The sequence below is a fragment of the Schistocerca cancellata genome, chromosome 3 (assembly GCF_023864275.1).
Source record: "Schistocerca cancellata isolate TAMUIC-IGC-003103 chromosome 3, iqSchCanc2.1, whole genome shotgun sequence".
Classification (NCBI taxonomy): domain Eukaryota; kingdom Metazoa; phylum Arthropoda; class Insecta; order Orthoptera; family Acrididae; genus Schistocerca; species Schistocerca cancellata.
This window is the reverse complement of record NC_064628.1, coordinates 832177766-832192703: the sequence shown is the minus strand read 5'-3', so window position 1 is coordinate 832192703 and position 14938 is coordinate 832177766. Positions and strand designations below refer to the sequence as shown.

General features: G+C 42.9%; 1 protein-coding gene across 4 annotated transcripts in view; it reads right to left on the bottom strand.

Annotated features, from left to right (window-relative positions):
* LOC126175883 (uncharacterized) overlaps positions 1 to 13159 on the bottom strand; it is a 930852-nt gene extending 917693 nt beyond the window's left edge. For all 4 annotated transcript variants that reach the window (XM_049922923.1, XM_049922926.1, XM_049922924.1 and 1 more), the window contains exon 1: positions 11872 to 13159. In XM_049922923.1, coding sequence (XP_049778880.1) covers positions 11872 to 11943 — 72 coding nt within the window. In that variant the 5' untranslated portion in view covers positions 11944 to 13159. The remainder of the gene's footprint in view (positions 1 to 11871) is intronic.
* Positions 13160 to 14938: the final 1779 nt, after the last annotated feature.

Genomic DNA, 14938 nt, shown 5'->3' with positions numbered 1-14938 from the left:
GAGGTGGCTGCACAAATAAAATCCCTGAAAAGAGGAAAAGCTCCAGGACCAGACGGCATTGTGGCTGAGGTGGTGCAATTTCTGGCACCCCAGTTGGTCGCGCCGCTAACTCGCCTTTTCAACGAGTGTCTCCAACAAAGAAGGTTTCCCAAGAAGTGGAAAACTGCGAATGTGATTATAATTAAAAAAGGACCAGAGAAAGATCCAACTGACGTCAAATCTTATAGGCCAATCTGTTTATTGGACCTATTTGGAAAGCTCTTGGAGAAACTGCTGGCTGACAGATTGACGGCTCACCGGATGCTGTGGGGGATGAGCAGCAGGCAGTTTGGCTTCAGGCCGGGACGGTCGGCATCTGATGCCATCGCTCTGGCGGCTGAGGTCTGCGGCTCGACCCCGCATAAGTATGTCGTTGGCATCATGGTGGATATCAGTGGCGCCTTCGACGACCTGTGGTGGCCTTCGCTCTTCTCCTGCTTACGGGAGAAAGAGTGTCCAGGGCCGCTATATGGGTGTCTGAGGAGCTATTGTAAGGATAGGGAGGTTTGGCTATCATCCCCTAGCGGGAGAATTGGAAAAACAATCAGTAAGGGATGTCCCCAAGGCTCTGTACTGGGGCCCCTGTTTTGGGACATGCATATGGAACCCTTGTTAGACGAACTGCAACAAAGTGAAGAAGTGCTAGAGGTGATAGCCTACGCAGATGACCTCCTCCTGCTGGTCGGCGGTCGTAGCCGAGAGGACATAGAGCCAAAAATCGAAAGGGCCATTGAAAGACTGCACCAATGGCGCCTTAAAACGAAAATGAAAATTTCTCCTACTAAGTCTACCTATCTATTACTAAAAGGTCAGCTCATTAGAAATCCTACAGTGAGAATCGATGGCTCACCAGTTCTTCGGCGACGTGAGGCGCGATATCTGGGAGTCATAATTGACGAGAGATGGAACTTCAGAAGGCACATAGAAGCCGTAACACAGAAAGCTTTACAAATATTAAACAATCTCATTTCCATTGGACATAAACGTTTTCATCTCCCCCCTCATCTCATTAAACTTTATCACAACAGCATCCTCACATCAGTAGTGGGTTACGGCTCGGGAGTCTGGGCGCACAGGCTCACGCGGGTCGTGCCCGCCATGACAGTGAGAAGAGTCCAGAGAAACATGATACTAAGATCAGTGGGGGCCTATAGGACGTCACCGGGGGGAGCTCTGTTAGTTATAATGGGGCTCTGCCCACTAGACATCAAAATTAGACAACAAGCGGCATGGTATTGGGCGAAAAAAGGAAATTGGGAAAAAATAATAGATATCATGGGTGTGAGAGTAGAGGATAAAAGGGAGATAAGAAACAGAGGAGAGGAACTGTGGCAGAGGAACTGGGAGGAAGATGAAACGGGGAGAAGAACATTCGAGTTCTTACCTGATGTTAAAGAACGCGGTACCATGAAGTATTTCGAACCCACACGAGGACTCATCCACTTTCTCACTGGTCATGGACCCTATCCGACATACTTATGTCGGTTTGGGAAAAGGGCAACCCCCGAGTGTGACTGTGGCGCGGCGGAAGGAACTCCCGAACATGTGGTTTTCGAGTGCCCTCTCTTCAATGACGTGGCGGAAACTTACAGAGACAGACTTCCACATAACGAGACATACGACCTTCTAAGGTAGGAAGACACTTTTCATACCTTGAATGCTCTGGCAGAAGAGGTATCACGAAAAGTTTTAATAGAGTACCTAAGGGACCTAGGGTAAATACAAAATACCAAATTCTTGACCAACCAACCGATTAAGACTTGATCTCAATCCCATACCGCCTGTGCGTGGAATGGCCGACTTCTGTTAGTTGGAAACCGCCACGTGCGGGATTAGGGGGATGGGATCAAGCAAACCGATTATGACAAAGCACCAAATAAGACGTAGGTTAAGTTAGTAGAGTAGGATTAGATTAGAATACTAACATAGGAAGCTGCAGCGATTACTAACCTTGGCCGGCCCAGTGCCAGGGGCACGCTCCTCGGGGTTAGCTCGGGGAGCCTGGCCATTCCAAGTAGGTTTATACTCACTGGCACACCTGTGACGCTGCAGTTAGTAGTCATTCTAGATTAGAAATAGGTAAATTAAACTGCTCATTGCTACCGTAGGAAATTAACACTAGCTTAGGAACTTAAAGTAGTATTTCATAAATAGAAATCATAGGTAAACTAAAGTATTATTGTTACTGTAGGAATTTAACATTACTTCAAGAACTTAAAAAGTAGCTCACTAACACTAATTGTAATATTAGCTGCAAAAAATATAAATAAATTTATGTAATAATTATGGCCCACTAATCATGTTAGGAGGTGGGCTACACATGTATAATTAATATTGTTGTTAATAAAGATTTTTTTTAAAAAGAAGAAAAGAAAAAAAAACGTACGTTTCTGTCATTTGCAGACTTAGAGAAAGCTTTTGACAATATTGACTGGAATACTCCCTTTCATATTCTGAAGGTGGCAGGGGTAAAATACAGGGAGCGAAAGGCTATTTGGAATTTGTACAGAAACCAGATAGCAGTTATGAGAGTCGAGGGACATGAAAGGGAAGCAGTGGTTGGGAAGGGAGTGAGACAGGGCTGTAGCCTCTCCCCGATGTTATTCAATCTGTATATTGAGCAAGCAGTAAAGGAAACAAAAGAAAAATTTGGAGTAGGTATTAAAATCCATGGAGAAGAAATAAAAACTTTGAGGTTCGCCGATGATATTCTAATTCTGTCAGAGACAGCAAAGGACTTGGAAGAGCAGTTGAACGAAATGGATAGTGTCTTGAAAGGAGGATATAAGATGAACATCAACAAAAGCAAAACGAGAATAATGGAATGTAGTCAAATTAAGTCTGGTGATGCTGAGGGAATTAGATTAAGAAATGAGACACATTAAGTAGTTAAGGAGTTTCTATCTGGGGAGCAAAATAACTGATGATGGTCGAAGTAGAGAAGATATAAAATGTAGACTGGCAATGGCAAGGAAAGCGTTTCTGAAGAAGAGAAATTTGCTAACATCGAGTATAGATTTAATTGTCAGGAATTCGTTTCTGAAAGTATTTGTATGGAGTGTAGCCATGTATCGAAGTGAAACATGGACGATAAATAGTTTAGACAAGAAGAGAATAGAAGCTTTCGAAATGTGGTGCTACGGAAGAATGCTGAAGATTAGATGGGTAGATCACATAACTAATGAGGAGGTATTGAATAGAATTGGGAAGAAGAGGAGTTTGTGGCACAACGTGACAAGAAGAAGGGACCGGTTGGTAGGACCTGTTCTGAGGCATCAGGGGATCACAAATTTAGCATTGGAGGGCAGCGTGGAGGGTAAAAATCGTAGAGGGAGACCAAGAGATGAATACACTAAGCAGATTCAGAAGGGTGTAGGTTGCAGTAAGTACTGGGAGATGAAGAAGCTTGCACAGGATAGAGTAGCAGGGAGAGCTGCATCAAACCCAGTCTCAGGACTGAAGACCACAACAACAATAACAACAAGCCGGTGAAATAGTGCATAAGAAGGGATTTTTTTAATATAAATCATTATTAGAGTATTACTAAAGCATTTTTAGAGTTACATCTATGGAAACCGGCATTTGACTTTTTGTTAAGAAATTTAAAAAAGTGATTCAGTGTATCTGGAAATTCAGCCTCGAAGAAATATGGATGAAAATTTTTATGAAAATATTTTGTTATATTAAAACACTTCTAACGCTAACTCTATTAAAACTCGTATTGATTTCAAAAGAAATATGTGTTCGGGAATGAAAGTTTCTAGGGAAATATCACCACAGGAAATCAAAAGGTAGAATTAACAAAGCCCTCCGACTGCAGTTGTGAGAGTCACGTTTTGGTCAGAAGTACATTGGCAAAATACTAGGCTTCTATTGCCTCAATTAGCGCAGAAAGTTTAGACTACGTTGCAGTTTATGAAAAACATAAAAATTCGAAAAACAAAAAAAAAAAAAAACAATCTTTGCAGACCATACAGTCTACGCGACCGTAGCAGCGGGCACTAAGCTAGTAAGAACATAAAATAAACTTTTTTTTTAAGTAAGAAAGTCAGCTCTATTGCAGGAGAAAAATACATATATTTCGGCCGCTATTTGCTACGTAGGGGAAAATACACAATGAATAAGATTGACGGACTCTATGTAATCCTTTATAAAGGTTGTCTGATGCGTCTGTATGTGTGTATGTATTTCCGGTAGCAAATAAACGTCGGTGTTCTGAAATGTTGTTTCCCAGCAGTTTACCATGCAAAATTGATAAAGAGTATACGTTATTAAGATTGCTTTCGCCATTAATAAACTTTATCATTGATACTTCCTTAATTCTGATTCTTCAATTTGACTGTACCATGGATGATATCGCATTGTGACTGTTCGGTACTGGGCCAAGCGGATTCAATTTGTGCTTACGTTTCGTCTAGTGCGAACACACCGCCATTTCAAAGTGACGTCGCTTGACTTCCGGTTGATGTTTAGTGTTAATCGACCCTAAGCGTGTTGGTCAAAGATCCACAAACTTTGCTTTTCGCCAACTACAACAATGCGGCAACGAAGTGACAAAATAATGCAAAAGAAAATACTTTTAAATTCTGTGCTCATATCAGGCTATTACAACAAGGGTCCCAGATTTCTAGAGTAGAACAAGACGGGCTTTTTCAAGGCTAGTACAAAAAATGATGACATCAAAAATGGCTCTGAGCACTATGGGACTCAACTGCTGTGGTCATAAGGCCCCTAGAACTTAGAACTACTTAAACCTAACTAACCTAAGGACATCACACACATCCATGCCCGAGGCAGGATTCGAACCTGCGATCGTAGCGGTCGTGCGGTTCCAGACTGTAGCGCCTTTAACCGCTCGGCCACTACGGCCGGCTGATGACACCAAAAATCTCCTGTGATTCAGACATTGAGAGGATGATCATAAAATTGATTCTTCTTTATTTTACTTTGTTCTACTCATACATTGCATTGTCGCGCGAAAGAACACCATGATATGTAGTAGAAATAAATTAGGTACTATAGTAGTACGTGTAATTCGTAAAATCGATTGTTGTTAACAATGCAGAAGCTTCTCGAACAAGTCTCTGTGTGTCCGTCTTTTTAGCGATGGTTGCGGGACGCGACTGTTCGATAGAGGATGTAAAATTAAACACCTTTCAGCCGTCAATTTTCAACCTTATTTTATTAGGCAACCAGTTTCAGCGTTTTACTACGCAATCTTCAGGCCCCTGACGGACGTGTAGGAATAATCTACCTCGCTTGTGACCAAAACGGGGGCCAGCAATACTGGTGTTAGTAGATATTTGCTACTGTGACCACTTCAACTGTAACCTGCCGACTCGGCAGGTTGCTGTTTGTCAGAAATCTTTTGCTGTTTATTTCCCAATATGTCGCTATTTCCAAGGTTCCACTCACAAGACTTACTCCCATAAAACTCGCTGCAGCCATGAAACTCGACAGCAGTCAGCTTTGGGTGAAACGAGCTTCTCTGAGACCACAGCAACCTGCAGGCACGCGAAGTTCCATGCTCAGAAACCCGAGTTCTGTATCCAGCTAGTATAGAGATCAGTGTGCAGTCTCTGTATTTGCAAGGAAGGCTGCTTCCTTGGTTGAATGGTTGAAACAAACGGAAGGCTGGTGTCTTGGATCACAGACGGTACAGACTGCACATGTTGAGACCAACTGCTTGATCAGCTGAATGGTGGCGGCATCGATTTGCAAGCGACTTCTGGAATATTTAGCAGTTTATTTTTATGTTGACTGAATTATTTTCAGTAAGGGATACTTTATTACACTGATGAAGCCTTGAGCAGCGTTTGGTTGCACATTGAGATATGCGGAAGAAAGTAACATTTCGTTACACAGGTAAAGCTGTTTTAAAACACAAAAATATTTACAAATAGTTGTCGAGATTAAGTCAGCCAATTTACAAGCCGAAACTCAGGACTCATATCGTTGCCACACTGGTGTGAATGGCCTTTTATTTGAGAGCATTTATTTGTGTCAAAATATGAGGAAATGAATATTAAATGCAAGGTCGTTCCTTTCTACTGTTTTCTGTTCGTCTTCATGACTCGTTCTTCTGTATACTCAGGACTGCTTATATTTTTCCCACTGATAAAGTACGAAGGAATGTTTGGACCCTGCCGGCCGCGGTGGTCTAGCGGTTCTAGGCGCTTAGTCCGGAACCGCGCGACTGCTACGGTCGCAGGTTCGAATCCTGCCTCGGGCATGGATGTGTGTGATGTCCTTAGGTTAGTTAGGTTTAAGTAGTTCTAAGTTCTAGGGGACTGATGACCACAGATGTTAAGTCCCATAGTGCTCAGAGCCATTTGAACCATTTTTTTGTTTGGACCCTTGCTTTGAAAAGGGAGAATTTTAAGCGATTCTAGCACACAAAGCATATTTCAGAATCCTTGCGCAGCTATTTCCTCGAGCTGAAAATTAGGGTGTATGTTGATGCTCGGATCTAAAACCAAATTTTGACATAACAGACTGTTCTAACTCACTGCAACAAATATCTCTATAACTAATGTTTCCTAGTAATAGCAGAAGGTTCATTCATCTGTAGATCTCTTTTACAAATGTAGAGGCCACGTCTTAATGTTGCATACGAGTATATATATATATATATATATATATATATATATATATATATATATATATATATAATGCTCATTATCTTGATAGAGTTTCGGTATCTGTGCTAGATTAAGCAACAGCCATAGAACATAATTGCATATTTGTGTAAATATTGGACGTTGTGGACGTAATGGATGCCATTGAGAAATCTGTTCTGAGCAGACCCAACTACTTCCGTCCGACCGTACTTCTGAGTTCTCTGCTTGCTCTAAGGTGAGATGTAGGAACTGTAACTCGGGAAATATTAGTTCACTTTAATACATTAATGAATAAAAAATTTACCAAACGGTGGCATACTTCTTTGCCACAGGAGTACTGGATAATTCACAGCTGCCATCGACTAGCAAAGAATCGCTTGATACACTAATTAACAAACTGTTCTCTTGATGAACAATGTACAACATTTACTACTGTAGAAGTTCATTAGAAACTTAAACAACTCGTTTGTCTTACACTATGATGCTGACTCCTTCATAAGAGGTCTCTAATTGCGCAAAGTTCTTGCATGCTAGAAACTATATTGACCTCTGCATGAGGGCACCGCTATGTTGCGAGGGAGGCATCGTCTTGTGGAGTGCCTTCCATTGGCTGTCACGGATTGCCGCGAGCCGTCACTAACGTCTGTGCCATCAATTCGCGTTTGCCGACTTTGGTGAGGCAAGCGATATCTGGACTATACCACAGAATCGCTAAAAAAAAATAAACGCCTCTTGGCATCCTGATATTTCTCTTTCTACTCCTATGAAAGCAATGTACTCAATGCCTAAATGACTATAAGAGTTGACCAAGAACCAGCAAATCACTGCGTAACTGCATTTCTGTTGTCTGTAAGAAGAAAGAATTGTCGATACAGTGTTTCGAACTGTTTTTTACTCTTTCACCACGCCAAATGTAAAAACAATAACCATATTGGGAATTTCGGATAAATTAGGCTAAAAGTACTACCATATGAGAGGTACCAATAAAACAGTTCGTTCAGTTGTTAAAATCAGTGCTTTACTTCAGATATAAACGAGAAAAGCTGTAGCTGCCGGCTCCACTTCGTATAGTCCTTAGGCAGGTGTTACACTACCAAGTTTCTTTGTCCAATATCTTTGTCAAATATCTTTGTCAAAGAAATTTGATGGTGTAATAGGGAACTTTGTCAAATGTCGTCAAATATTTGATCAAATCTAGGGCCTCGCTGTAGATTTGATCAAAGAAGTCGCTTGTCTTCTGTTCACTGCAATGTGACATGTTACCACGTGGAGCGCTAGCATTGCTGCAGCGTTCTGTCATCTGTAGTGTTTTTATGAACATTGCCTGTAAATATAACTGGTGTGTACTGACAACTACAAAATTAATAGAGATTTATAAAGCTGAAGAGGCGCTTTACAACGTGAGGCACCCTGAATACAAAAATAGATTAAAAAGATTGGAGACCTAACCTAACCTAATCTGACTCTCTGCTGTAGCAAAGAATCGAAGATTTCTTAAGTGAATATTGTGCTTTGTGATATGAGGATACACTTCACTGAGCACATACAGAAATGCATGCTCATCCATTCTTAAGTAAATGATGTACGACTTGACTAAGCTCACGTAACAAGTTTTGTTGAATGCTTTTATCGTGTCGTCAGAAAACCCACGGCTTCACCCAGGTACGTTTCCTTTTTTTCCCCCCATTTCTCTTGCACATGTGCACACAGTGCAATTGTGGTACATGCAAGTGCTGCGGTTAATAACAAGTTGTTGTTGCCAGCCATCTTGAACTTTGACGAAAAATATGATGACAGTGTAATACCCCTTCTAGCGCTACGTCAAAGATCTCTGTCAAATATATATGACGGAATATTTGATCACATCTTTGATCAAATCTTTGACAAAGAAATTTGATAGTTTAATGCCAACCTTAATGACAGAAGCCCAGCTTTCCGCCCTCCACCATGTGACTTAGTCATTTATTTCAAACTTTAGCATGCCAGAGATATGGGCGTGTGCGGTCTATGTGAACCTGTGAATACTGTTGGTACCCCCAAACGGTTGGATAAATATTCTTTGCTGTGCTACAGGTCACGTGACAAGACGTCTAGAGCTTTCAGTAACAGGCTTGAATATAACAAGTTGGCAGCAGGTAGTCTCGCCTGGATCTCCGACGAGGCCGACCACAGGTTGCAGCATTCAGTATGCACCAGTTGATGGCAAGGTTGGTAATCGTCCTAATCCATATTAAATTACGCATTTTTTGACAGAGTTCAGCTCTCTACGTTAAGTCGCAGTGAAATTTAACTGTAATTTACGGCTTTAACTTCTTAGCGGGTGTACTTCAACTGTGCTGTCTTCTCGATTAACTGTCTGCTTCTGGCGATGTTGAGCTTCAGAATAGTAAAGTGTGGTTTAAAGTTATCGTTCACACTCATGTCCGAGTTCTTTTTAAGTGATGCTGTTCATGGTATCTGTTGTGATTATGTTGTTACGAGATGCGTAAATTTCTTAAATTTTAGGTGACAGAACGCACCTCTTCAACAACCATACAACCCCCCCCCCCCCTTGCACCGACAAAAATCACAGGTTTCCATTTTTTAAAACTTACCATGGAAATCATTTTTTACGAAAGACTATACTGAAATATAGGTAATTAAAACATAATTTTCTATAAGCACAACCATGAAACCAAAAGATTTAATATACACAACAGGTGCTACCGTCTGTCTTCTTAGCAGTGTCACTCTGCTGCAGTGTTCTGCTCGATATATGTCGATACAAATCTGAAGACTGACTATGACTTGATGCAACGTTAAACAGTTGCATTGTAGTTGCTAGGTGAACTTATCTTGGGTATACTACACACAAACACACGCACACAAAGTAGCTTGACCCGCGCACCAGTCTATTTGCATCACGTTGGTCACCCGTTGTTACGATCACTGGTGCGGGCGCAGCGGCAAATTATAGTTACGTTATGCGTATCATAACTGTAGCTTTAAATAAAAGACATACGATGCGGCAAAGTAAATAGGAACGGTGTAAATGTAGAAAGGTAACGTTCCGCGTCAAGAACTAATCTTTTGTTTTCATAGGCATGTATTCAAGAAAACTTAAAGTGAAATGACAATATTCCGACCCTTGCGGTCAGTGGTTCACATTAATGGGACACGCACGTGTTTACCGACCTTCAGTTCGCAGGTATATGTCAGCTAGCAGTCAAGCTCATTGCAGAAAGGTGTCGCATCCGTCGTAGACCAGACACGCAGGTGAATCCGTTGCGCAACATCTCGGTTTCAATTAGTCGAGGCATACTCTCATTCACATCAAATTTTCTGTGGGGGTATTAGAACAGATACTCATGTTGATCAGAAACTTACTGAATCTGCTTCCAGGCTTGTATAAATGTGTTCCACGCGAGGAGGGAATTTTTGGATCTAGTCAGTCTGTTTTATTCTAAGACCTGCATATTTGACCTAGTGCAACTTAGTCTGGGCTTTGTCTTTACGTCAGGACTGCGCGCTTGGCGTGATTTGAAGCGACTCCCTCAAAACAGCTTGAATTGGTGAATTCCTCTGATTAGGTGCCCAAATGCATGTTGCCCTAACAGTGAGCTCAGGTCTTAATGTGCACACAAGCACCTTGCACACGGTCATTTAGAAGTAGTAATAAATGAGAATCAACAACAGCTTGCTTTCTATGTCGACGATATTTTAAAATCGTTAATTAGCTTCGTTTAACGGTTGCTATTAATGCCGAAATCAACTGGGTGTGGGCAAGTGTTCCTGAGAACATTGTGGAAGGCATAAATGTACATCGTGAAGCAGATGTTTTTGCTTGCCTATTGTAAGGCCTGAAAATAAGAGCTGGATGTTTCAAACGCGTTGAAATGAAATGACGGTGTGGCATTGTTGGCCGGGAGGGTCCATTCGGGGGAGTTAGGCCACCGTATTGCAAGTCCCTTTTAGGTGACACCACTGCGGCGACTTGGGAGTCAATGTTGATTAAGGATACACAACACCCATTTCCCTGCCGGGAATCGAACCCGGGCTCCCTGTTGTCGGTAATGCTACCGCTACGCTACGGAGGCGGACACAGACAAGGGAGTGAAATTAAAGTACCTCACAAGGGAACCTCTCCATCGCACCCCCCTCAGATTTAGTTACAAGTTGGCACAGTGGATAGGCCTTGAAAAACTGAACACAGATCAATCGAGAAAACAGGAAGAAGTTGTGTGGAACTATGAAAAAATAAGCAAAATATACAAACAGAGTAGTCCATCTAGGATAATGTGAGCTCAGCAGCGCCGTGGTCACGTGGTTAGCGTGAGCAGCTGCGGAACGAGAGGTCGTTGGTTCACGTCTTCCCTCGAGTGAAAAGTTTAATTTTTTATTTTCAGTTTATGTGACAAACTTTTATGTTTTGATCACTTTTTTGAGAGTGATTATCACATCCACAAGAAAACCTAAATCGGACAAGCTAGAAGAATCTTTTTACCCATTCGCCAAGTGTACAAGTTAGGTGTGTCGACAACATATTCCTGTCATGTGACGCACATGCTGTCACCAGTGTCGTATAGAATATATCAGACGTGTTTTCTTGTGGAGCAATCGGTTGACCTGTGACCTTGCGATCAAATGTTTTCGGTTCCCATTGGAGAGGCACGTCCTTTCGTCTACTAATAGCACGTCTTTGCGGTGCGGTCGCAAAACACAGACACTAAACTTATTACAGTGAACAGAGACGTCAATGAACGAACGGACAGATCATAATTTTGCGAAAATAAAATTTTACTCGAGGGAAGACCTGAACCAAGGACCTCTCGTTCCAGAGGTGCTCACGCTAACCACGGGACCACGGCGCTGTTGTACTTACATTATCTTGACGTTTCCTATCTTGCCCATGGACTACTCAGTTTGTATATTTTGCTTATTTTTTCATAGTTCCACACAACTTCTTCCTGTTTTCTCCATTGATCTGTGTTCAGTTTTTCAAGGCCTATCCACTGTGCCAACTTATAACTAAATCTGAGGGGGGTGCGATGGGGAGGATCCCTTGTAAGTAGTCAGCGATTTGCCTTAAAAAGATGCAGTGCGACCAGTCTTGTAAGTTACGTAAATATATTTACATAATTTTTTTAAATCGTAAAGTCATGGTTACAACATCATGTGAACTATTTTTTCTTCATGTCAGGTTGGAGAAATAAATGAGAGCTTTATTACATACCGCTGAGGCAGCCGAGATTAATGCGACCAGCGCCCAGGACACGTGTAGCAGCACACCCGTTTCGGCACCCATTTCGGATTTCTTCTGGACGATGCGATGAGCTCGGTGGATCTCGACGACAGTCACACGGACGAAACCGAAGCGGCACACACTGGAATGTTCAAACACTCACTACCCGTGAACGTCAACGACGTTCGCTCGAGTCAACACGAAGAACGAGTGCTACTCGTGTTCAGCCCAGCACAGCCTGTGCGCTTCGCTCGTTCAGGAAGCTCTAAAGGCTAGTGCGCATGAGTCCCTATTGTGACTTAAAGCTCTTTGGTCTGGTAATAATACACATTCAGTGGTGCTGAAGACAAGTCGGGCACTGTACCGGTCGGAAAGGGTGCACTTTCGCGAGATCTAAACACAGACTCTGCTAGCCTGCGTGGCCCCGGGTTGTTTTTCCTGTCCAGTGTTGTTTGCCTGTTCCAGACGAAGGTTGTCGTCAGCGACTGTCTGTCCACACGCTACAACTCACGGCCCCACCGCAGGAGCACTCTCACAGCACGGTTATTTTTGCTGCAGAGATAAAATGTCTCTCGCTTCCCTCGCAGTGTGGACTGACGGATACCGCACGTAAATACAAGCCCTCTTCTAATATCAACTTGCGCTGGGCTGTTCTAAAAGCTTTCCAGTAACGTCCGAATTACTAGAAAAATGCAGGTAGTCCAAGACTAATAATCTCCCTAATGTGGACTAAGAACAGCTCTGCTTACTGTCTTTGCCTGCCCAATAGTATTTGGTACAGATATTTTATATTCACACCAGTCTGTCAACAAGCAATACAGTATACATTTTTATAAGCGTCAAAGCAATAATACAATGTAAAGATTATCACTTTAACTCAATACAAGCACTACAAGAGAACGATTTGAAAAGCGTTGCAGTCACTAATCTGACTGATTTACTTCAAGGTAAATAGCACCTCTGGAACGGGAATTATTATGCGGTTACATCTCTGATACTTCTACTCATTGCGGACAATTGCCAAGCACTTATTTCTTCTATTCCCCCATTAAATGATCCAATATTACTATTTTTTTGTTTTCCCTATTAGCAACGTGGTACGCTACTTTACTTGATTGATATGTGGACTAACGCTGCGGTGCATACAGAGATGAACTTTACGGCTAAGACCTGAGGTGTGTTCGTAGGTGGCGACTGGCGGAATTTGTTTTTGGCGCGTACGGGAGTCCTGCGACGAAACAGCGTCCTTCGCGACTGGCGAGCGGCAACTGACGCCCGGAGCGTCGCCAGCACATCGCGACCGAGCGCAGTCTGCGCATGCGTCGGCAGCAACAGGTGCCGGCGCGTCTCCCACCTAGGCGCGCCATTTTTAGCAGTCCAGCCGCGAGGCTGACGGCGCGATAGCACGCTGCCCGATTGCTGTTTGTTTACAGCCCCATCCATCCCATTCCATCAGCGCACGGACGCGCTTACGACGCGCCGTCAACGTGAAGCGAGACATTCGCCTCCACGTCGTAGCTCGCGGGTCCGAGTTCACCTTCTGAACACAGAAATGTATGTACGTGTACACTGAAACGCACGCCATGTTAGCTATGCGGTGAAAGGCAAAGTATTTCGGACGTTTCACGGCAAATAGTTGTAAGTACACCCCTCTATTAGTCAATATCCATTAGAGGTTCTCCTTTTGTTCAAATACACTGTAACCTCCCCACAGATAAAAATATAATTATAAAATTCATTCACATTCAGCGTAACACAGTTAAAAATACCTCCCAACAGTAAAAATAGTTATATAATTCACTTTCAGCGTAACCTCCCAATAAAAAAAATTCCGTAACCTACCAATAATACAATGTGACTAACCTCCGAATAAAAAATGTGACTCATATATAACCTTTCAATAACTGACTGCGAATTTAAACCGCTAAATTTTGGACGCCAGCAGCGCTGCGTCATGGCCCTGAAAGATCATACTGAACAAATTGAAAAATCTTAACTCAGTGAAGTCGCCGGATAACGCGCATATATCTGCTCCTATAATAAATTTTTCTGACACAGCCCAGTGCAATGCTGGCTGATAGATTTGTCATGTATAAAAAGAAACAACTTATTTTGCTTTACAATAATAGCCCACTGCTTGAATACTGCTCAGCAGTGTGGGATCCGTACCAGATAGGGTTGATAGAAGAGATAGAGATCCAACGGAGAGCAGCGCACTTCGTTACAGGATCATTTAGTAATCGCGAAAGCGTTACGGAGATGATAGATAAACTCCAGTGGAAGACTATGCAGGAGAGACGCTCAGTAGCTCGGTACGGGCTTTTGTGTGTTTTGGGGTTTATGGGCGCTCAACAGCGAGGTCATCAGCGCCCTGACACACATTAAAAGGAACGAATGTGGAGAGACCTAATAAAACTGAAAAACACATTCAAAGAAAGCAGGATAAGAGGGAAAACACTACATAAGAAAGTAAAACCTAAGGGAAGGGAAAACATAGCAACAAGAATGACACAGGAAAGTGTCATTGGCTGGCCACTTACATAAAAGATGGGCGAGCTTGTCACACAGTGAGCAAATTAAAATCCTCTCCCTAAAATCTTTGTAAAAACATTTGACAAGGCACAGAACTTTAAAACTTTAACCACATTCGTCCGAGTGTTGCCTAAAAGAGTTGGCAGGTCCGCTGGCAAATCAGCCGAGGCCCGCTGGTCAGAAAATAAAACGCAATCCAGTAAAATGTGGCTCACAGTGACCTGGACGCCGCAAGCACCACACAATGGAGGGTCTTCACGCCGGAGCAGGAAGCCATGCGTCATAGGGCTGTGGCCTATTCGAAGCCGAGTGAGGAGAACCTCGTCCCGTCGATGGGGCTGAAAGGAAGTACACCACACACGCGTTGTGGGCTTGACTAGACGGAGCTTATTGTCAGTCACTTCCAGCCACTCATCCTCCCACCGACACATGACTCGGGAGCTCAACAGCGAGGTGAGTGCGTGCAACGGGATAGCACACTGAGATACGTGTGGATCAAGACACGCCTCCTTGGCTGCGAGATCTG